The sequence below is a fragment of the Scylla paramamosain genome, chromosome 36 (genome assembly GCF_035594125.1).
Source record: "Scylla paramamosain isolate STU-SP2022 chromosome 36, ASM3559412v1, whole genome shotgun sequence".
NCBI classification, from domain to species: Eukaryota; Metazoa; Arthropoda; class Malacostraca; order Decapoda; family Portunidae; genus Scylla; species Scylla paramamosain.
In genome coordinates this window covers 9039912-9063980 of record NC_087186.1, presented here as the reverse complement: position 1 = coordinate 9063980, position 24069 = coordinate 9039912, and the positions used below count along the sequence as shown (strand labels likewise).

The 24069-nt window shown below is 41.7% G+C and overlaps 2 protein-coding genes and 1 long non-coding RNA gene across 14 annotated transcripts; 1 reads left to right on the top strand and 2 right to left on the bottom strand.

Annotated features, from left to right (window-relative positions):
• Positions 1 to 697: 697 nt before the first annotated feature.
• Positions 698 to 11912, bottom strand: LOC135090935 (uncharacterized). 3 transcript variants are annotated; one of them, XM_063988156.1, is made up of 8 exons: positions 11669 to 11878; positions 8092 to 8280; positions 7857 to 8013; positions 7547 to 7705; positions 6687 to 6792; positions 5958 to 6117; positions 1988 to 2078; positions 698 to 1312 (listed from the first exon to the last, which is right to left on the bottom strand). In XM_063988156.1, the coding sequence occupies exons 3-6, from the start codon at positions 7944 to 7946 to the stop codon at positions 6107 to 6109; spliced, it is 366 nt and encodes a 121-aa protein (XP_063844226.1). In that variant the 5' UTR covers positions 7947 to 8013; positions 8092 to 8280; positions 11669 to 11878; the 3' UTR covers positions 698 to 1312; positions 1988 to 2078; positions 5958 to 6106. The 3 variants fall into 3 exon arrangements, 1 of the variants encoding a protein (XP_063844226.1); XR_010262183.1 differs by having other exon boundaries at positions 5958 to 6792; positions 11817 to 11912; XR_010262184.1 differs by lacking the exon at positions 11669 to 11878 and adding an exon at positions 9475 to 9772 and having other exon boundaries at positions 5958 to 6792.
• Positions 11173 to 19902, top strand: LOC135090933 (uncharacterized). Of its 9 annotated transcripts, none has more exons than XR_010262181.1 (6): positions 14990 to 15113; positions 15569 to 15777; positions 16634 to 16807; positions 18062 to 18162; positions 18826 to 18985; positions 19550 to 19902. XR_010262181.1 is itself a non-coding variant. In XM_063988151.1 (5 exons), exons 2-4 carry the CDS (start codon positions 14994 to 14996, stop codon positions 18983 to 18985), a joined length of 489 nt encoding a protein of 162 aa, XP_063844221.1. In that variant the 5' UTR covers positions 11173 to 11365; positions 14990 to 14993; the 3' UTR covers positions 19550 to 19902. The 9 variants fall into 9 exon arrangements, 6 of the variants coding, with proteins under 6 accessions (XP_063844221.1, XP_063844223.1, XP_063844222.1 ...); XR_010262180.1 differs by having other exon boundaries at positions 18057 to 18162; XM_063988151.1 differs by lacking the exons at positions 16634 to 16807; positions 18062 to 18162 and adding an exon at positions 11173 to 11365.
• Positions 19903 to 20366: 464 nt separating this feature from the next.
• On the bottom strand, positions 20367 to 24055 carry LOC135090936 (uncharacterized). Of its 2 annotated transcripts, XR_010262186.1 has the most exons (3): positions 23846 to 24055; positions 21967 to 22155; positions 20367 to 21888 (listed from the first exon to the last, which is right to left on the bottom strand). It is a non-coding gene; the product is annotated as an uncharacterized LOC135090936 (long non-coding RNA). The 2 variants fall into 2 exon arrangements; XR_010262185.1 differs by having other exon boundaries at positions 20367 to 22155.
• Between the last annotated feature and the right edge of the window lie 14 nt (positions 24056 to 24069).

Here is a 24069-nt window from a genome sequence, read left to right as displayed (position 1 = left end):
CTTAAACTGTCACTGGAACCATGAAAAATAAAAGAAAAATAGATAATGATAGCCCAAAAGAAGGAACACGACAAAAAACCGCCTAAAACTAGCCCAAAAAGAAGGAACACGTGACAAAAAAACCGCCCAAAACTAGCCCAAAAACCACATAAATAGCCCAACATCAGCCCAACATCCTTCCTCCTTAACCTGGCTAATATAAACAGGCTGAGAACGTGGCAGGGAGCTCAGTAGGCCTGCTGCATCACTAGCGGCAGCAGCATAGAGAGGCTGTCTACAATATAGCACACTTCTGCCCACATTACCCAGAATCCTGCAGAGAGAGAGAGAGAGAGAGAGAGAGAGAGAGAGAGAGAGAGAGAGAGAGAGAGAGAGAGAGAGAGAGAGAGAGAGAGAGAGAGAGAGAGAGAGAGAGAGAGAGAGAGAGAGAGAGAGAGAGAGAGAGAGAGAGAGAGAGAGAGAGAGAGAGAGAGAGAGAGACCCAAACAACACAGACAACACAACAAAATACACCCAAAACACACCAAACACACACCTCTACACCCCCAAAACATTGTCCCACACACCCAAAGACACCTCTACACCCCCCAAACACACCAAAAACACCCTTAAATATATCCATACACATCCAAACACCCCCAAAACACCCTCAAACACACACCAAACACATCCAAAACACACACAAAACACACCCACAAACACATCCAAAACACCCACAAAACACACTAAAAACACACACAAAACACAGCTAAACACCCCAAAACACCCTAAAATACACCCAAAAGACCCAAAAACACCCAAAAACACAGCCTCAAACTTCCAAACACACAAAACACACGCAAAAACACCCCAAAACACACCAAAAACACACACAAAAACACAGCAAAACACCCTAAAATACACCCAAAACACCCCAAAACACACCAAAAACACAGCTAAACATACCAAAACACCCAAAACAACCCCAAAACACCCCAAAACACATCCAAAACACCTCAAAACACACCAAAAACACACACAAAACACAGCCAAACATACCAAAACACCCAAAACACCCAAAAATACACCCAAAACACCCCTTAAAGCACCCAAAAACACCCCCAAAACACCTCAAAACACACCAAAAAAACACACACAAAACACAGCTAAACACTCTCAAACAACACAAACAAACATATTGATGTCACAACAGGTCCGAACGCCCTTGGTAGAGCCCCTGGTGACCTCCGAATGCCAAACAGGGTACCCTTGTGAGAGGCCGTGCCGTGACAGGAGGCGAGGGCAGTGAGGCAGGGCACCATCATAGAGGAACCTAAGAGAGGGGAGGGGGGGGTGGTAAGCAGGGGGCTGGCAGGGGTGTTATGAAGTGTAAGGGGAATAGACACACAGACAGAAAAACAGGTAAGATACACAGGGTTTACTGAGGGTGTAGGGGAGAAACTGAGGGTGTAGGGGACAAACAGGGTAGTTTAATAAGATGCAGAGGTCAGATAGGGTGTATTTATGGTGTAAGGGTGAATAGCAGGGGTGTACTGAAGTGTAGGACAGAGAGAGAGAGAGAGAGAGAGAGAGAGAGAGAGAGAGAGAGGAGAGAGAGAGAGAGAGAGAGAGAGAGAGAGAGAGAGAGAGATGAGAGAGAGAGAGAGAGAGAGAGAGAGAGAGAGAGAGAGAGAGAGAGAGAGAGAGAGTACAAGGTATCTCTTCGACCTACATTTAGATTGGTGTATACAAGCCTTACTTAATATATGTAGAGGTTTCTGAGCATATACCAGTATCTCTTATGGGTTTGTGTGTGTGTACCAGCCTTACCAAGTGTCTGTGTGTTTCTGAGTGTACACCAGTGTTTGTGTACAAGTTTACATGTGTACACCAGTCTTAGTAAGTATTTCAGTGTGTTTTTAAGTGTATACCAGCATGAATTTTGTGTTTTTAAAAGTGTTTGAGTGTTTATTTAAATTATCTGTTATCCCAGCCCCTACAGACCCACCTATGCCATACAGCGTCAGTCCAGAGTACAGCCCCAGGTTGGTCTTCCTAGCCCCGATGAGGATGAAAGCAGGAGTCATCGTCATTAACCACTGTGGATGGTGAGGGTGGTAGAGGAGGCAGTGGTGGGTTTAATAATAGTGTTACTGATAAATCCTGTTGTTTTATATTGTAATTCTACACAGTAAATATATAGATTTGAAAATATACTTTGTAAACCTCAGTAACTTCCACTACAGCCCATTAAACTAGAACCATGAAAACATCTTTGAAAACCCCAGTAACTTGCACTACAGCCTGTTAGACTAGAACCATGAAAACACCCTTGAAAACCCCAGTAACTTCCACTACACCCTGTTAAACAAAAACCATGAAAACACCCTTGAAAACCCCAGTAACTTCCACTACACCCTGTTAAACAAGAACCATGAAAAACACCCTTGAAAACCTCAGTAACTTCCACTACACCCTGTTAAACTCGAACCATGAAAACACCCTTGAAAACACACACACAGGCAACCCTTTCCCGGCCACACACACACACAAACCCTATCCAACACACACACACACACACACACACACACACACACACACACACACACCTGCCGAAACGATAATTACTCCCAGTGAGGTCTAAAGCACTGTTCAGGGGGTGCTGTGAACTTATCATTAAACCCAGCTGTGACCTCACTGAACGTTTCCCTTTGTGTCTCACAACACAAGGGGGTAGTCACAGCCTGCCCTCTAAAGACAACTCTCTTCCTCCACACAAAACTACAAGCACCTAATAACACACACACCCTTCACTCAAAAAATTTTAAAATCATGGCGACTCCTACACCAGCCTCGGAGTCCCCATCTGGGGAGGGGACCATAAATGTCCCCAGGTCGGACTGCCTTTCCGTCGACGACCCTAAGTGTCTTGACACCCCCCTCAACTTTTTCTTCATTAACTTCTGCAACATTCGCGGTCTAAGATCTAATTTTCAATCTGTAGAACACCACCTCTCCTCTTCTAAACCTCATCTTCTTTTCCTCACTGAAACTCAGGTGTCTGAGGCAACTGACAGTAGCCCCTTTTCTGTTCCCTCCTACTTTCTCTATCCTCATTTTCGATCCAAAGCTGGATGCTGCGTTTATGTGCGCAATGACTTAACCTGCTCTCGTGCCCACGCTCTTGAATCTTCCGAGTTTTCCACCATCTGGCTACGACTACAGAGTCATTCTCATACTAAATTTATCTGTGCTGTATACCTCTCTCCTAACTCCTCTGACTATAAGAAATTCTTTGACTACTTAACTTCCAAAGTGGAGCACATTCTGACCCTCTTCCCTTTTGCAGAGATCTCCATTCTTGGAGACTTCAATGTTCACCACCAGCTTTGGCTTTCCTCTCCCTTCACTGACCATCCTGGTGAACTAGCCTACAACTTTGCTATCCTCCATGACCTAGAGCAATTGGTGCAACACCCTACTCGTATTCCTGACCGTCTTGGAGATACGCCCAACATTCTTGACCTTTTCCTGACCTCTAATCCTTCTGCTTATGCTGTCACCCTTTCTTCTCCGTTGGGCTCCTCCGATCACAATCTCATATCTTTATCTTGTCCTATCACTCCAATCCCTCCTCAGGATCCCCCTAAGCGAAGGTGCCTCTGGCGTTTTGCCTCTGCTAGTTGGGGGGACCTGAGGAGGTATTTTGCTGATTTTCCTTGGAATGACTACTGCTTCCGTGTCAGAGACCCGTCTTTGTGTGCTGAGCGCATAACAGAGGTGATAGTGTCTGGCATGGAGGCGTACATTCCTCACTCTTTTTCTCGTCCTAAACCTTCTAAACCTTGGTTTAACACAGCTTGTTCTCGTGCTATACATGATAGAGAGGTGGCCCACAAAAGGTACTTAAGCCTTCCTTCACCAGAATCTCATGCACTTTATATTTCTGCCCGGAACCATGCCAAGTCTGTTCTCCAACTAGCCAAAAACTCCTTCATTAACAGAAAATGTCAAAACCTTTCAAGATCTAACTCCCCTCGTGATTTCTGGCATCTAGCCAAAAATATCTCCAATAACTTTGCTTCTTCTTCTTTCCCTCCTCTACTTCAACCAGATGGCACCACTGCTATCACATCTATTTCTAAAGCTGAACTCTTTGCTCAAACCTTTGCTAAAAACTCTACCTTGGACGATTCTGGGCTTGTTCCTCCCTCTCCTCCACCCTCTGACTACTTCATGCCACGTATTAAAATTCTTCGTAATGATGTTTTCCATGCCCTCGCTGGCCTAAATCCTCGGAAGGCTTATGGACCTGATGGGGTCCCTCCTATTGTTCTCCGAAACTGTGCCTCCGTGCTTGCACCTTGCCTAGTCAAACTCTTTCAGCTCTGTCTGTCAACATCTACCTTTCCTTCTTGCTGGAAGTTTGCCTACATTCAACCTGTTCCTAAAAAGGGTGACCGCTCTAATCCCTCAAACTACCGTCCTATTGCTTTAATTTCCTGCTTATCTAAAGTTTTTGAATCTATCCTCAACAGGAAGATTCTTAAACATCTATCACTTCACAACCTTCTATCTGATCGCCAGTATGGGTTCCGTCAAGGCCGCTCTACTGGTGATCTTCTGGCTTTCCTTACTGAGTCTTGGTCATCCTCTTTTAGAGACTTTGGTGAAACTTTTGCTGTTGCCTTGGACATATCAAAAGCCTTTGATAGAGTCTGGCACAAAGCTTTGATTTCCAAACTACCCTCCTACGGTTTCTATCCTTCTCTCTGTAACTTCATCTCAAGTTTCCTTTCTGACCGTTCTATTGCTGCTGTGGTAGACGGTCACTGTTCTTCTCCTAAATCTATTAACAGTGGTGTTCCTCAGGGTTCTGTCCTGTCACCCACTCTCTTCTTATTATTCATTAATGATCTTCTAAACCAAACTTCTTGTCCTATCCACTCCTATGCTGATGATACCACCCTGCACTTTTCCACGTCTTTTCATAGACGTCCAACCCTTCAGGAGGTAAACATATCACGCAGGGAAGCCACAGAACGCCTGACTTCTGATCTTTCTAAAATTTCTGATTGGGGCAGAGCAAACTTGGTATTGTTCAATGCCTCAAAAACTCAATTCCTCCATCTATCAACTCGACACAATCTTCCAGACAACTATCCCCTCTTCTTCAATGACACTCAACTGTCCCCCTCTTCTACACTGAACATCCTCGGTCTGTCCTTTACTTATAATCTGAACTGGAAACTTCACATCTCATCTCTAGCTAAAACAGCTTCTATGAAGTTAGGTGTTCTGAGACGTCTCCGCCAGTTTTTCTCACCCCCCCAGCTGCTAACTCTGTACAAGGGCCTTATCCGTCCATGTATGGAGTATGCTTCACATGTCTGGGGGGGTTCCACTCATACTGCTGTTCTAGACAGGGTGGAATCAAAAGCTTTTCGTCTCATCAACTCCTCTCCTCTAACTGACTGTCTTCAGCCCCTCTCTCACCGCCGCAATGTTGCATATCTAGCTGTCTTCTACCGCTATTTTCATGCCAACTGCTCTTCTGATCTTGCTAACTGCATGCCTCCCCTCCTCCCGCGGCCTCGCTGCACAAGACTTTCTTCTTTCTCTCACTCCTATTCTGTCCACCTCTCTAACGCAAGAGTTAACCAGTATTCTCAATCATTCATCCCTTTCTCTGGTAAACTCTGGAACTCCTTGCCTGCTTCTGTATTTCCACCTTCCTATGACTTGAATTCCTTCAAGAGGGAGGTTTCAAGACACTTATCCACCAATTTTTGACCACTGCTTTGACCCTTTTGGGGGACTGGCATTTCAGTGGGCATTTTTTTTATTGGATTTTTGTTGCCCTTGGCCAGTGTCCTTCCTACATAAAAAAAAAAAAAAAAAAAAAAAAAAAAAAAAAAAAAAAAAAAAAAAAAACACACACACACAAACACACACACAAACCCCAGAACACACCATACCTAATTGGCAGTTGCTTTTTCAGTTCCAGTCTTAACACTTCGCATAAACCCTCTCTGTGTAATTGCCATGACCAGGCCCAGGAAGGAAAACTTGCGGTCCTGCGCCAACGAGTCGTAACTATGCTTGTGGTGGGTCGCGAAGATCAGCGTTAACTCCAGGCTGGAATACAGGAACAGGTAGAGGAAGTAAACTCGGCTAAGTTGTATTAATTTCATGCGTTCTACAGAGAGAGAGAAAGACAGATGTTTATGAATGAAGGGAGAGGAGGACGAGGAGGTAGTGTGTGTGTGTGTGTGTGTGTGTGTGTGTGTGTGTGTGTGTGTGTGTGTGTGTGTGTGTGTGTGTGTGTGTGTGTGTGTGTGTGTGTGTGTGTGTGTGTGTGTGTGTGTGTGTGTGTGTGTGTGTGTGTGTGTGTGTGTGTGTGTGTGTGTGTGTGTGTGAATGAAGGGAGAGGAGGAGGAGGAGGAACAGGAGGTGGTGTGTGTGTGTGTGTGTGTGTGTGTGTGTGTGTGTGTGTGTGTGTGTGTGTGTGTGTGTGTGTGTGTGTGTGTGTGTGTGTGTGTGTTTCAGGAGTAAACATAAGGGAATATTTGCTAGTACACACACACACACACACACACACACACACACACACACACACACACACACACACACACACACACACACACACACTACTACAAACACGAACAAACACACAATACTGAACATACAAACACACACACACACACCTTCTCTGCCCAGGCCCTTGACACAGCTGACGGAGAACAGAGCCCTAGGATTGATCACCTCCCAAGCCTCGGTCAAACTGGCACCGATGTCCCTCCTCCTTCTGCCCTGTGGTGGAAGAACAAGACACAAATCTGACTCACACACGACGAGACAACAGCGAACGTAAACAAACAGTGTTGCCAACTCAGGGAAAGGGAGTTTTACTGTACAAAGGATAAAATACAAGTGAATCACCATGGAAACACCTTTTGAAAACCCACAGTAACTTCCACTACTGCCTTGATAACACTACTTACCCTAGATCACCCCCAAACACCCCTATATAACCCTGAAACACCACCAAGACACCATTAAACACCCCAAAACAAACTATTTACCTCAAAACACTTGCAAAACACTCCCAAAACAAAATTAAACACCCCAAAACACACTATTTACCTCAAAACACTTGCAAAACTCTCAAAACACCATTAAACACCCCAAAACACACTATTTACCTCAAAAACTTGCAAAACACTCCCAAAATACCATTAAACACCCAAAAACAGACAATTTACCTCAACACTTGAAAAAACACCCCCAAAACACCTCCAAAACCCCAATAATACCCAAAAAAAGACAATTTACCTCAAAACACTTGAAAAAACACCTCCAAAACCCCAATAATACCCAAAAAAGACAATTTACCTCAAAACACTTGCAAAAACACCCCCAAAACATCTCCAAAACCCAAAAAATACCCAAAAAAGACAATTTACCTCAAAACACTTGCAAAAACACCCCCAAAACACCTCCAAAACCCCAATAATACCCAAAAAACAGACAAAAAGACAAATATACCCAAAAACAGACAATTTACCTCAAAACACTTGAAAAAACACCCCAAAACACCTCCAAAACACCCCAACGATGACCTTTGATGACCTTGTTGACACGTGACATGATGGGGAACACTGCAGTCTTGAATTAATGTTGTCTCAATTCCAGCAGTACATAAAGCTTTTGCCACTGGGTGACCCTGCACAAGTAAAAGATGTATTGAGAACATAAGAACATAATAAAATAAAGGAAGCTGGAAGAAGCCATCACCCCTACATGTGGCAGTCCCTGTGTTATGTATTGTGCACATCAGACACGATGACGTGAAAGAGACGCATAAAACACCTTACATCATATTTAGGGGCACGTTCGGCAACAATAACGTGGAATTTCCTTTGTGTGGCTGCCTTGGTCAGGAAGGCCAAGACCAGTGGACACATTGCACACGTCACAATGACCTCATCATTGTGAATCTTGCTTACACCTTGGGCAGCTATCAATTCTTGGCTGAAATAAAAGGAATCAATATAATACTGGTAACAAACAATGTCAATGTCCCAAATGTCAGTGTCATCTTTACTCTACCTTTGTTCAACCTCAGCTTTCTGTTCACCAATGGCCTCAAGTACTCTGTCCTGCAGCTCTGGAATAACCTCCGTGCATTTTGGGAGATCTCCACATGCAGGGTGAGTCTACTAGCATGGACTGTGAGAGGCTTGGGTACTCCACACCTTGCTTCTCTCCACGTGGTGTGTTGTGTTCGTCAATTACTATCTGCGTGAAGAAGAAAAATAACTTAAATAAATAAATGAGATTGTAACGCCACCCCCCCCTTCCAGTTCCCCCCCCCTCCTCCCTCCTCCTCACCGGTCCGATCAGAGCTCTAATGAGACGAGGCAAAGATCTTCACGGCGAAGAAGAAAAAGAAGAGGAAGAGAGAAGAGGTGAAGCACGCACACACAATAGAAAAAAAAGAAAACATTTTTGATTGGTAATGGTTCTCGCCTTCATCGTCATGGCCAGAGGGTAGGGAGAGGTTAATTATCACACAGTACCTACAGTGTGGCTTTATTAGGAGGAACGAAAAATATAAAAATAGCAAAAAATAATTAAATGAATAATACTGATGGGATTCTTTGGGTTGACTGACCCACTATGACACTATCGAGTGGTTAATCTAGGAAAAAAAAAAAAAAAAGGTAATTGTCTAGAGTCCTTACCGGGCCTTATTACTGGTCTATTCACTTCAATTCTTTTACACATACCTTCACATGCACCTAAAACATCATTTTAAAGTGGGGGACAAATGCCCCCTTCCCTCTAGTCGGTTAGGTTAGGTTAGGTTAGGTTAGGTTAGGTTTTAGGTGCATGTGAAGGTATGTGTAAAAGAATTGAAGTGAATAGACCAGTAATAAGGCCCGGTAAGGACTCTAGACAATTACCCTAACCTAACCTAACCTAACCTAACCGACTAGAGGGAAGGGGGCATTTGTCCCCCACTTTAAAATGATGTTTTAGGTGCATGTGAAGGTATGTGTAAAAGAATTGAAGTGAATAGACCAGTAATAAGGCCCGGTAAGGACTCTAGACAATTACCAAGAAAATAATTACTTTTATAACTCCTCAAGAGTACCATTGATTCTGGGCACCGTTATATCCCTAAATAGCGTCACAGCCTTCATCCATCACTTCTCTACGGCAACAATATTGCTCACAACACACTCACAGTAGATTATATTTGACTAAAGAAACATTACATGGCTAACACTTTCCCAAGACTCTGTGGCCTGTCTCCACGTGGGACCAACACCGGCTATTTTATCTGTTGCCAGAGGGAAGGGAGACGCCATTCTCTCAACACGTACTGTTACTATATCTTCACTAGAGACATGAATAATAAACATGAACACAGTAATATTCACTTCTAAATAAAAGAAAAATCAAATATTTCAGAGCTACGAGACCCACCTGTTGCCAGAGGGAAGGGAGACGCCATTCTGTGCTCTCTCCCTCAACACCCCCAGGCCTCTGAAGTTATTGGAACCTTAGCTAGTTCTCTCTCTCTCTTCTTTCACAAATAATTTTACTGAACCGTGAGTTAAAAAAAAAAATGCAGGAATAATTGGCTAGCAAGGTGAGCATACAGGCTGGACATTAGTTGAAGTTAATAATTGAATTCTAAATTACTAAAATATTTTATAAGCTAGGGAATGACACCTTATGAGTTACTGGTAGGCTGACGCAACATGATGTAATCCTATTATTCGTATTACCACTGATTAGAGAAAACCACAGTTGAAATAAGTAAAGACTATTTATAACAAATCTTTCAAGACTTTTAAATCATTCCCACGAATACACGCCTTATAAATATACTTTTTCATATAATCACTAAACCTTTAATTACCGCTATTATCCTCCTCTTCACCGCAAGCTACAAAAGAAAACAATTATTGGGGAGACTCAAAGAAACACAGAAATAATAAAAAGGAGCGTTACAAGATACACACACACACACACACACACACACGAGGGCAGACAGGCAAAATACGTAGAGAGAGAGAGAGAGAGAGAGAGAGAGAGAGAGAGAGAGAGAGAGAGGCTGTACTTAAGCAATTATATCTTTCCATGCCACACACACACACACACACACACACGCACACGAACGTTTCCCTAAGGGCGTTACATCACTGTGTGTGTGTTCTATATCTCTAGGGCGGAATCTTTCAAGAGAGAGAGAGAAAGAGAGAGATGAGGAAACAAGGAAGATAATGAAAAATAAATAAAAAAGCAAGAATAATGATGATAACAACAACAACAATAAAAGGAGGTCAGTTTTTTTTTTTTTATGGGATACTTATGTGAATTGAAATACGCCTAAATGTTTACGTTCGTGAGAGAAAACAGAGGTCAGTTTTTCTTATTTTTATGGGACACTTATGTGAATTGAAATACGCCTAAATGTTTACGTTCTTGAGAGAAAACGGAGGTCAGTTTTTTATTTTTATGGGAGACTTATATGAATTGAAATACGCTCAGTTATTTCTACATCACTGCTTCACAGACATCTCCAGCACGTGTTCCCTTTGAGTAGCACCAAACCCACCAACACCCACACATTGGTAAGACTTCTAAGCACATACTAGTTTACATTGGCGCAGATATATTAAAAAGATTAATCACAAAAGACTAATTAAAAACATATATTCAGTACATGCAGGTGGGCTCTCCTTGACACACACAGAAAGGCTGGTAATTCTCTGTTGATCATTAGCTACAGTATGGAAGCCTCTGTTATACTTGGATATCTCTGTGAAGTATTGTTGTTTTTTAACGTCAAATGGTAAATACTTAATAATGATAAGCTGAGATATAACACAGTATTAAGCCAAGCCTTCAATTCACACAAGCTTTTCAATTATTTCACATTACGCCACACAAGGGACGAGACATTGCAGTGCAAGCCCCGCCAGAACCAGTTTGAATTTGGCGCTTCAATCAGTAATGTCTAGATACTTTGACAATTACAGTTATAATGGCCTGAGATTTATTTTTACGCGCTTATAATTTTTTACATTTAATTTTCTATTAGTTTAGTATAATATAAAAGAAGTTGGTGCTTGTTATTGAAAGGTAAAAGTGTCTTGTGGATAGTTTTGCTTGCGTATTGTGCGGAGCAGGCTGGGAGGGACGACACAGTACCAGACGTCAGACACAAGGCACTATGTTTAAAGGGTGCTATAAACTGCTGCTTTATTTAACGTATTTTCGCAGAACAAGACAGTGACAGGGGCCGTGGTGGCTGCCTGCGTGTGCTGGTGCAAGCTTGGTGCCTGCAGTGCCACCAAGGCTAATATTGGTAAGAAACCGGCCCACCACTTGTCCAGCCAGGTAATTTGCACAGTCTGATGTAATAGGCGGTAACTATGATAGTGTTGTTACATGTCACCCACAACAACAACACAGGGCTGTCAGGTCAGTGGTTAACCTTACTGTTTATTTATTGTTAAGCCTCGTATTTCATGTTTTTGCACCTCGTTAGGAATATATTGATGTGACTCAGCATTCCACGGTGCCACAAGCGCTCCAAGCCTCCACCACAAAACTCTTACTAATTAACCATGACAGGAATTATAAAGACGTAAAAAAAAATTATCTTTACTAATGTTATCAGCTGAGGTGGAGGCAGCCTTCCCCATTTGTCCGCCAATATCTGCTTCATTTCTCACTTATTGTAAGCCTAACACGTCACTAAGTGGAGCCCCATGACTAGGCTTTCATATCCGCTAGCTAGATATATCCGCCATTGCCTCAATTAGTTACGATGGAAAAATAACAGGCAAAATAGCGGCCGTTCTCTCCACTGTCAAGGGCCGCCATGATGCCTGGCTACCTCTGCCAACCTGATTCATCCTGTGTGTTTCAAAATTTTTTTGGTATTTTTCTTAACTTCTTTATTCTGCTCGTATAGCATGTTTTTATGGTTTATAAAAATAATTATTTGCTTTAGAAGTGTTTTCGTTGCTTGTGTTGAGTTGTGTTCAATTTTGTGTTGCTTTACGAAAATGTGGGGAGTTTTTTTGGCAGTATTTTGACAAACTTGTTTTTTTATTTCACGCTCTAATTACGTCTTTTGTGTTTCTAAAAATTGCTTACAATTTTCAAAATGTTTCTTCGTTCCTGTTGAGAGAAATAAGTGGACTTTAAAAATGGTTTATGGTCCTGTTAAAAGTTGTTATTACAACACTTTTTATGTTATTGTCTCTCTATTTCAGCTTGTAACTAACTTTTCATTGCTTGAAAAAATAGTTCGTATGTTTTAAAGTGTTTTATCTTGTTGTTGAGTGAAAATGGGTGGAATTTTCAGTGGTTTTTAATCGTATTTAGGTTCCAACACTTGTTTTTTACACAATTTCGGTTTTATTTGTTTACTTCTTGTTCCAGGTAACTTTTGATGGTGTAAGATGATAGTTCAGATTTTTTAAAAATTTTTACGTTCCTGAAAATTCAAATGTTGGGGACTTTTCAATGATTTAAATGGGGCCGAATATTTCAACACTTTTTCCATATTTCATTTGGATATTTTTTAAATACTACTCAGGCTGGAGCTGTTTTAATATTGTGAATATTAGTTTAAGTATTTGTCAAGTCAGAATATATAAGGCATTCCAGCCTAGCTCCATTTTTTCGAGGGGTCAATTTCGAAATGAAATCCGTTACGGTACGTAAAATTGCCGTGACGTCACGGCCGCCATCATGGACCCGGGACCTTGATCGGCTCCGCTGTCTCCTCGGTAATATTTATCGTATTTTGCAGTGTTTTCCTGGTGTTTCCACGTCTTTCTAGACTCAGACGTGTAGATAAGAGTAGAATGAGTAAGAAAATAAGAGAAATAGAGGAGGAAGATGAAGGGAGAAGGAATAGAGGAGGTGGTAAAACAGAAAAATGCTAAGAAAACAATATTTAGGTTAATTTTCCCTGCTGCCCTGTCTGTCTTTGTAGTATTTGTCTTCCTTGACAGTGCTTTCAGTGTATTTGGCGTGTTTAGGGAGTGTTGGAGTGTGTCTGGAGGTGTTTAGGGGGTGTTGGAGTGTGTGTTTTAGGGATTTGGTGATGTTTGAGTCAATATTTAGCGTTCCTGGTGTGTTTTGGGGTGTCTTAGGCTTGTTTAGGAGTGCTTTAAGTGTGCTTTGGACTGTTTTCAATGTTTTGTGATGTTTCAAGTGCATTTTGGGATGTTATGGATGAGTTTGGGTGTGTTTTGTGTGGATACGGGTGAGTTGTGTCTGCGTTTGTGGGTATTTTTGGGTATTTTAGGTCAGTCTGGGTGTGTTTTGGGGTGTTTTAAGTGTGTTTTGGGCCGTTTTCAGCGTTTTGGGATGTTTTAAGTGTGTTTTGGGATGTTATGGATGAGTTTGAGTGTGTTTTGGGTTGGTACGGTGTGTTTTGGATGCGTTTTAAGTCAATTTGGGTGAGTTTTGGAGTATTTTAAGTGTGTTTGGGGATATTTTGGTGCTTTTTCGATGTGTTTAGGTTGTGTTTTTGTGCGTTTAGGAATGTTCTGGGTATGTTTAAGGTGTTTTAAGGTGTTTTAGTGTGATTGGACTTGCTTTTGAGGTGTTTTAGTTATGTTATAGGCATGTTGCAGGTAAGAATGGGGTCTTTGAGGGTAGAAGTGGTGTGCTTGAGGTAAAATAAAAGATTCTGGAGTGTTTTTGAGAGAGGCTCTGATAGTAGAAGCGTGTCAGGGGTGTTATAGCGCGTGTTGTGATATATGAAACTACTAGATGCAAGTGTGTGACCACCACCACCATCACCACCACCACCAGCACAGTGGAAAAAAGGTTAGAGACAAGCGGGGAAAGTTGAAAAGTGAATAATTAAACGCTTGCTGTCTTTTATTATCTTGAGTATAAAATGGTTATATGACAATCTCTCTCTCTCTCTCTCTCTCTCTCTCTCTCTCTCTCTCTCTCTCTCTCTCTCTCTCTCTCTCTCTCTCTCTCTCTCTCTCTCTCTCTCTCTCTCTCAGCTTTGTATTAGTAACCCCGTTGACAGAAGTGACACCCGCGTTTTCTCTTCTCAGATGTAAACAAAGTGGTAGATTCCTTCCAGCTGGTGATAAAACTTCCTCTCGCTCTCCCTCACTCTCCCACGTCACGGAAGTAGTGATATAAAGCACACGAGGAGGAAGTGAGAGGATATATATAATGCTGTGTGTGTGTGTGTGTGTGTAAAGAAGAAAATGTTATATCTACGTGTTTAAAAGTTTCCTACATTTAAGTCAAAAGAGGCTGGCTGGCTGGCTGATGCTGCTGCTGTTGTGGATTTAATTGCTCGTCTATGTTCCTTTGTGCTGTGAGGGAAAGTGTGTGTGTGTGTGTGTGTGTGTGTGTGTGTGTGTGTGTGTGTGTGTGTGTGTGCGTGTGTGAAGGAAGAAAGGGTTGGTGTTTAGGGGTCTCGGATGAGAAAACGAGTGATTTGTTTTGTAGCCTTCAGAAAAAAAATATTAAAGTTTTTACAGTGGGAAAATTTTGGTGGTGAGGGAGAATATGACTAAAATATTACCTCAAATTTAACCTAACGTGGTGGAGCTTCACACTCCTCAGCTGCCCCTAACCAAACCAAGCCTAACCCAAAGAAGCCTACCCTAACTTCTGTCTGGTGCTTCCTCCTCCCCAAGACTGGCTATCTCGTGTCTTAATCCCAAGCTAGCCTAACCAAACTTTATCTAACCTAGCCAAACCTTACCTAAGCAAGGCTAACCTAGCCAAACCTTACCTAACCTAACCTAACCTCACCTAAAGAAGCCTAGCCAAACCTAACATAACCTACCCTAGCCTAACCTAACCTAGCCTAACCTAACCTCACCTAACTTAACGAAGCATAGCCAAACCTAACCTAACCTAGCCTAACCAAACCTAATCTAACCTACATCCTCTTCCCACAGCCCCACTTAACCTAACCTAATGTAACTTTCAGAGCAATGGCAACCCTCCGATCCGGCAAGCAGGTTGGCGGCAGCAATGGCGGTGGCAGCGGCAGCAGTGGTGAGGTGGACGGCAGGGACAGAGGGGCAGTACAGGCTGCGGACATCAAAGAGAAGGTGAGCAGGGTGTTGTGTTGGTGTGTGTTGCTAAGCTGAGATGTAAAGTGTTTGGTTGTCAACACGCTGCAATATTTGTCACTCAAGGCTCATGCAACACTGCCTCCATGCACAAGTGTGTCGGGAAAGTGATTTAAAGTCGTAAAAAATGTTGTTTTACTTTATTTATTTATTTATTTTGTTTTATTTTTTGTATATATAGGAGGGACACTGGTCAAAGGCAACTAAATACAATAAGAAAAATATACTGAGAAAAAAATAAAAGATAAAAAAAGACCTCACTTAACCTAACCTAACATATGCTAACTTAACCTAACCTAACCTAACTTAACCTAACCTAACCTAACTTAACCTAACCTAACTTAACCTAACCTAACCTAACCTAACCAAACCTAACTTAACCTAACTTAACCTAACCTAACCTAACATAACCTAACCTAACCTAACACCCACAGAGGAACGCGCGGACAAGCAAGGTGGTATTCGGTAGTCTGATCCTGGACCTGCTCGGCTTCACGGTGGTGGTGCCTCTGTCTCCTGCTCTCCTCGACTGTTACTCCAAGCACGACTCCAGCGGCTTGTATTCCTCTCTGCTCTCCTGTGTTACTTATTACCAGCATATCATCAGCGTTCCTGCGAGGTTCCACTCTGTCTTGTTTTGGTGGTATGTGGGTGTGTTGTGTTTTGTATTGGTTTATATATTTCTAGTTTGTTTTTATTATTTTTTTTTCAATTTTTTTTTATCCTATTATCTATTTATTTATTTTTGTTTGTTTGTTTGTTTGTTTGTTTGTAGGGTGTGTGTGTTTGTTTGTGTTCCTGCTGTTCTATATTGCAGCTTGTTTTCTTGTTTTTGTTTTTTTGGTTATTGTTATTTTGTGTTTTATTCCCTTTCATTGTTCTGAGGATGTTTTCAGGTGTTTTTGGGGTGTTTTTGGGGTGTTTTGGAGTGTTTTCGGTTGTTTTTGTAGTGTTTTGTGGTGTTTTGGTGTATTTTGAGGGTGTTTTGGTGTGTTTTTGGAGTGTTTTTGGGTATATTGAGGGTGTTTTAGTGTGTTTTTGGAGTGTTTTGGGGTGTTTTGGTGTATTTTGAGGGTGTTTTGGTGTGTTTTTGGAGTTTTTGGGTTGTTTTGGGGTATTTTAAGGGTGTTTTGGTGTGTTTTTGTAGTGTTTGAGGATGCTTTGGTGTGTTTTGGGATGTTTTTGGGTGTTTTTGGGTATTTTAAGAGTGTTTTGGTGTGTTTTTGAAGTGTTTTGGGATGCTTTGGTGTGTTTTGGGGTATTTTGAGGGTGTTTTGGTGTGTTTTTGGAGTGTTTTGGGATATTTTGTGTACTTTGGGGTATTTTGAGGGTGTTTAAAGGTGTTGTGATGGTGTTAAATATTTTGTTTGTTTACTTTTTTTTAACTTTTTATTTTCTTATGCATTATTTTATTTCTTATTTATATTGTGGTGTGTTGTCGGTGTGTCCTAACCTAACCTAACCAGCCTACCCTCTCCTAACCTCCCCTCAACCCACAGGCACTGATTGGCGTGACATTCAGCATAGGCTTCACCGTCGGGCACACTGTGGGGGCTGCGTTCTCCCGCTGGGGAAGTACTGGGTGGTTCGCGGCCTCGGCTGTCTACGCACGCACTCTCACTGTGGCTAACATAATATTCTTTGCTGTCTTCTTCCAGGAATCGCTGCCTGAGGTGTGTGTGTGTGTGTGTGTGTCTCATTTATTTTTTTTATTATGTATATTTTTTTTGTTTTTGTATAATTTTTGCTTATTTTTTTTTTTCCTTTCATTTTTTCTTTCTTTGCTTATTTTGTAATTTGTTTGTATTTCCTTGTGTCTCTGAATGTTGTTAAAGAGAGGTGCATTGTGAGTAAAGCATCATTTTCTCTTTCCTTTCCTCATTTCTTTACTTTTCCCTCTTATTCCTTCCTTTCTGTCATCATTACAAACCCTTTCTATTCATTACAAACCCTTTCTCTCATTTTCCTTACCATAAACCATCAAAACATCTTAACAATCTCATTTAAATCACTTTTCTTTTCATTATCATCTGTTTGTTTACATTCTCTTGCTTTCTTTCACTTATTAATTCATTACACTCCTGTTTGTGTGTTTAGGAATGTTTTGAGATATTTTGGGGTGTTTTGGAGGTGTTTTGGGGTGTTTTTTCAAGTGTTTTGAGGTAAATTGTCTGTTTTGGGGTATATTTGTCTGTTTTTGTCTGTTTTTTGGGTATTATTGGGGTTTTGGAGGTGTTTTGGGGGTGTTTTTGCAAGTGTTTTGAGGTAAATTGTCTTTTTTGGGTATTTTTTGGGTTTTGGAGATGTTTTGGGGGTGTTTTTGCAAGTGTTTTGAGGTAAATTGTCTTTTTTGGGTATTATTGGGGTTTTGGAGGTGTTTTTTCAAGTGTTTTGAGGTAAATTGTCTTTTTTTGGGTATTATTGGGGTTTTGGAGGTGTTTTGGGGGTGTTTTTTCAAGTGTTTTGAGGTAAATTGTCTGTTTTTGGGTGTTTAATGGTGTTTTGGGAGTGTTTTGCAAGTTTTTGAGGTAAATAGTGTGTTTTGGGGTGTTTAATGGTGTTTTGAGAGTGTTTTGCAAGTGTTTTGAGGTAAATAGTGTGTTTTGGGGTGTTTAATTTTGTTTTGGGAGTGTTTTGCAAGTGTTTTGAGGTAAATAGTTTGTTTTGGGGTGTTTAATGGTGTCTTGGTGGTGTTTCAGGGTTATATAGGGGTGTTTGGGGGTGATCTAGGGTAAGTAGTGTTATCAAGGCTGTAGTGGAAGTTACTGTGGGTTTTCAAAGGGTGTTTCCATGGTGATTCACTTGTATTTTATCCCTTGTACAGTAAAACTCCCTTTCCCTGAGTTGGCAACACTGTTTGTTTACGTTCGCTGTTGTCTCGTCGTGTGTGAGTCAGATTTGTGTCTTGTTCTTCCACCGCAGGGCAGAAGGAGGAGGGACATCGGTGCCAGTTTGACCGAGGCTTGGGAGGTGATCAATCCTAGGGCTCTGTTCTCCGTCAGCTGTGTCAAGGGCCTGGGCAGAGAAGGTGTGTGTGTGTGTGTTTGTATGTTCAGTATTGTGTGTTTGTTCGTGTTTGTAGTATGTGTGTGTGTGTGTGTGTGTGTGTGTGTGTGTGTGTGTGTGTGTGTGTGTACTAGCAAATATTCCCTTATGTTTACTCCTGAAACACACACACACACACACACACACACACACACACACACACACACACACACACACACACACACACACACACACACACACCACCTCCCGTTCCTCCTCCTCCTCCTCTCCCTTCATTCATACACACACACACACACACACACACACACACACACACACACACACACACACACACACACACACACACACACACACACACACACACCACCTCCTGTTCCTCCTCCTCCTCCTCTCCCTTCATTCATACACACACACACACACACACACACACGCGCGCACACACACACACACACACACACACACACACACACACACACACACACACACACACACACACACACACACACACACACACACACACACACACACACACACACACACACACACACACACACACTACCTCCCGTTCCTCCTCCTCCTCCTCTCCCTTCATTCATAAACATCTGTCTTTCTCTCTCTCTGTAGAACGCATGAAATTAATACAACTTAGCCGAGTTTACTTCCTCTACCTGTTCCTGTATTCCAGCCTGGAGTTAACGCTGATCTTCGCGACCCACCACAAGCATAGTTACGACTCGTTGGCGCAGGACCGCAAGTTTTCCTTCCTGGGCCTGGTCATGGCAATTACACAGAGAGGGTTTATGCGAAGTGTTAAGACTGGAACTGAAAAAGCAACTGCCAATTAGGTATGGTGTGTTCTGGGGTGTGTGTGTGTGTGTGTGTGTGTGTGTGTGTGTGTGTGTTGGAGAGGGTTTGTGTGTGTGTGTGGCCGGGAAAGGGTTGCCTGTGTGTGTGTTTTCAAGGGTGTTTTCATGGTTCGAGTTTAACAGGGTGTAGTGGAAGTTACTGAGGTTTTCAAGGGTGTTTTTCTTGGTTCTTGTTTAACAGGGTGTAGTGGAAGTTACTGGGGTTTTCAAGGGTGTTTTCATGGTTTTTGTTTAACAGGGTGTAGTGGAAGTTACTGGGGTTTTCAAGGGTGTTTTCATGGTTCTAGTCTAACAGGCTGTAGTGCAAGTTACTGGGGTTTTCAAGGATGTTTTCATGGTTCTAGTTTAATGGGCTGTAGTGGAAGTTACTGAGGTTTACAAAGTATATTTTCAAATCTATATTTTTACTGTGTAGAATTACAATATAAAACAACAGGATTTATCAGTAACAGTTTAAGTAACAATTAGTTTAAGATCATATTATTTTCTTTTCCTTGCATTTAATCATTGTATGCCTGTATCTAATTCATGTTGGTTTCACAGGCACACACCTACATTGTGATGCAGCTCCTTGGAGGTGGAGAGCTGGCTGCCTCAGAGGATCAGGAAACACGAGAGGTTCACAGAGGCTCGCCTCGGGCTTCGGTCGTCGTGAGGAACCTGGTGTCAGCAGTTCACTACGTGCACAGGAAAAGCATCAGTGTTCACGGAGACCTAAAGCCAGACAGGGGTGAAAAGGGTTGGTGTTGAGGATAGACAGAAAAGAAAAGAAAGGAAAGGTAAAAAAAGGAAGTTTTTTTGCATTGATTTTCCATCTGCTTATTTTAAAGAATTTATTGCATGGAATATTATTGATCTCCATCATTTGTATGGCCTTTATAATAAAAAGTATGAATTTATTCCATTCAGATATTATCCTTCTCCGAGGCCATTCTAATCTAAACATCTTTTCACGGAATCTCTTGTTCAAGGATTCTTCTGAAGATTCAGTTATTAAGATTGTGGATTTTGGGTTTGCACATTTGATGCCTGACAAGGAAAAGGATGGCAGCACGAAGACACCGTGCTTCACTGTTCACTATGCAGCGCCAGAAGTGTTGCTGCAAGCTGTGCAGTGCAGAAGGGAGCAAATGGTACCGCTTGAACATTCATGCACTGGTTGAGTATCTTGTGTGTAATTTTATGATGAAAGGTTTTTAATGCAGGGACAGTTGTTTATAGGCATTTTTACATTATTTTTAGTGTACAACCATCCAAAAGGCATTTAGCTCAGTGTTACTGCAACAACCACACAGTACTGAATGTAGGGTTTCCTGTTTCATTAGAGATTTCTCTGCAGTGGTGTTTTCAATACAAGGAGTGTTTTCTATAGTTATTTTCTTTATTTTGAGGGCTTGCTATAATATCCTGCACAACTCTAAAAATACATCAAATTAACCTCCCACCAAAGCACAATACAGACACTTCCATTGGCTGTAACATTACTGCTAATACTGCAACATTCTTCCTGAGGGGAACCACACACATTAACAATAACACATGTTACAAAAAACTACACCAAACATATTAAGCTCAACATTTTTGTATAATAATTTTTAGAAACATGAATGACCAAAAATGGTTCTAGGATAAAAGAGGAAAAAAATGACAGAACACTACAGCATAACAGTACAAATGGCAGGTGTGTCTCTTTTCTCTTATTCCTTATTTGCAAGGATTAAAGCTGTTACCTTCTTGTTACACAAGAAGTGGGACGGTACAGTTCGCTAAGCTGCCGGTACACGTAGGATGGTGCAGTACCTCGACTGAAATAAAAGAGATTTAAATGGTCAGCAGCCATTATTTAAAGCTAAGTGAGTAGATGTGCAAGATAAACAGGGTACAGTAAAATCCCTCTTATCCGGCATCAACGGGACCGCCGACGTGCCGGATACTTGAATAGAAGTGAAATTATGTCCACAACGACCACCCTACACTCACGCATCTTACCACAACAATGATCAGCTGATCTGATCAGCTGCTTAAGTGTAAGCACAACACACTTCCTTTTTTCTACAACTTTAGGCGTGATGAAGGCGTCAGGCGATAAACAGTGCACACGCGGGACTGAGTCACTGAGTAAACACGGTGCAGTGGGCTGCGGGTGGCGCGAAGCAGTGCGCTGTGGTGGCAAGGGGACGGAGTATGCCTCGCGTGGGAATTTTAATTGATTTTCTGAGTACACATTGATTTTTTATTGATTTTAAGGCTCGGGGAAAAATGTGCCGGATACTTGAAGCTGCCGGATGAGAGGGATTTTACTGTATAATAAATTGAGTAAGTTGTTTATCTCACTCATAAGTAAAACATAAAGGCCTTTCATTTGATGCATTTAGGATCAGAAGTTTTACTGGGAGATGAAGTACAGTGCTAAATAACAGTTTGTGCATAAAGCTGACAAATACTGATGTCTCCTGAGGTCAGCCCAGGCCCAACAAGGAAAGCAAATGAAAAAATGATGGGGAACACTGCAGAGTCTTGAATTAATGTTGTCTCAATTCCAGCAGTACATAAAGCTTTTGCCACTGGGTGACCCTGCACAAGTAAAAGATGTATTGAGAACATAAGAACATAATAAAATAAAGGAAGCTGCAAGAAGCCATCACCCCTACGTGTGGCAGTCCCTGTGTTATGTATTGTGCACATCAGACACGATGACGTGAAAGAGACGCATAAAACACCTTACATCATATTTAGGGGCACGTTCGGCAACAATAACGTGGAATTTCCTTTGTGTGGCTGCCTTGGTCAGGAAGGCCAAGACCAGTGGACACATTGCACACGTCACAATGACCTCATCATTGTGAATCTTGCTTACACCTTGGGCAGCTATCAATTCTTGGCTGAAATAAAAGGAATCAATATAATACTGGTAACAAACAATGTCAATGTCCCAAATGTCAGTGTCATCTTTACTCTACCTTTGTTCAACCTCAGCTTTCTGTTCACCAATGGCCTCAAGTACTCTGTCCTGCAGCTCTGGAATAACCTCCGTGCATTTTGGGAGATCTCCACATGCAGGGTGAGTCTACTAGCATGGACTGTGAGAGGCTTAGGTACTCCACACCTTGCTTCTCTCCACGTGGTGTGTTGTGTTCGTCAATTACTATCTGCGTGAAGAAGAAAAATAACTTAAATAAATAAATGAGATACGCACACACACACACACACACACACACACACACACGAGGGCAGACAGGCAAAATACGTAGAGAGAGAGAGAGAGAGAGAGAGAGAGAGAGAGAGAGAGAGAGAGAAAAAGGCTGTACTTAAGCAATTATATCTTTCCATACCACACACGCACACGAACGTTTCCCTAAGGGCGTTACATCACTGTGTGTGTGTTCTATATCTCTAGGGCGGAATCTTTCAAGAGAGAGAGAGAGAGAGATGAGGAAACAAGGAAGATAATGAAAAATAAATAAAAAAGCAAGAATAATGATGATAACAACAACAACAATAAAAGGAGGTCAGTTTTTTTTATTTTTTATGGGACACTTATGTGAATTGAAATACGCCTAAATGTTTACGTTCGTGAGAGAAAACGGAGGTCAGTTTTTCTTATTTTTATGGGATACTTATGTGAATTGAAATACGCCTAAATGTTTACGTTCTTGAGAGAAAACGGAGGTGTTTTTTATTTTTATGGGATACTTATGTGAATTGAAATACGCTCAGTTATTTGTACATCACTGCTTCACAGACATCTCCAGCACGTGTTCCCTTTGAGTAGCACCAAACCCACCAACACCCACACATTGGTAAGCCTTCTAAGCACATACTAGTTTACATTGGCGCAGATATATTAAAAAGATTAATCACAAAAGACTAATTAAAAACATATATTCATTCCATGCAGGTGGGCTCTCCTTGACACACAGAGAAAGGCTGGTAATTCTCTGTTGTTCATTAGCTACAGTATGGGAGCCTCTGTTATACTTCGATATCTCTGTGAAGTATTGTTGTTTTTTTAACGTCAAATGGTAAATACTTAATAATGATCAGCTGAGATATAACACAGATTAAGCCAAGCCTTCAATTCACACAAGCTTTTCAATTATTTCACATTACGCCACACAAGGGACGAGACATTGCAGTGCAAGCCCCGCCAGGACCAGTTTGAATTTGGCGCTTCAATCAGTAATGTCTAGATACTTTGACAATTACAGTTATAATGGCCTGAGATTTATTTTTACGCGCTTATAATTTTTTACATTTAATTTTCTATTAGTTTAGTATAATATAAAAGAAGTTGGTGCTTGTTATTGAAAGGTAAAAGTGTCTTGTGGATAGTTTTGCTTGCGTATTGTGCGGAGCAGGCTGGGAGGGACGACACAGTACCAGACGTCAGACACAAGGCACTATGTTTAAAGGGTGCTATAAACTGCTGCTTTATTTAACGTATTTTCGCAGAACAAGACAGTGACAGGGGCCGTGGTGGCTGCCTGCGTGTGCTGGTGCAAGCTTGGTGCCTGCAGTGCCACCAAGGCTAATATTGGTAAGAAACCGGCCCACCACTTGTCCAGCCAGGTAATTTGCACAGTCTGATGTAATAGGCGGTAACTATGATAGTGTTGTTACATGTCACCCACAACAACAACACAGGGCTGTCAGGTCAGTGGTTAACCTTACTGTTTATTTATTGTTAAGCCTCGTATTTCATGTTTTTGCACCTCGTTAGGAATATATTGATGTGACTCAGCATTCCACGGTGCCACAAGCGCTCCAAGCCTCCACCACAAAACTCTTACTAATTAACCATGACAGGAATTATAAAGACGTAAAAAAAATTAACTTTACTAATGTTATCAGCTGAGGTGGAGGCAGCCTTCCCCATTTGTCCGCCAATATCTGCTTCATTTCTCACTTATTGTAAGCCTAACACGTCACTAAGTGGAGCCCCATGACTAGGCTTTCATATCCGCTAGCTAGATATATCCGCCATTGCCTCAATTAGTTACGATGGAAAAATAACAGGCAAAATAGCGGCCGTTCTCTCCACTGTCAAGGGCCGCCATGATGCC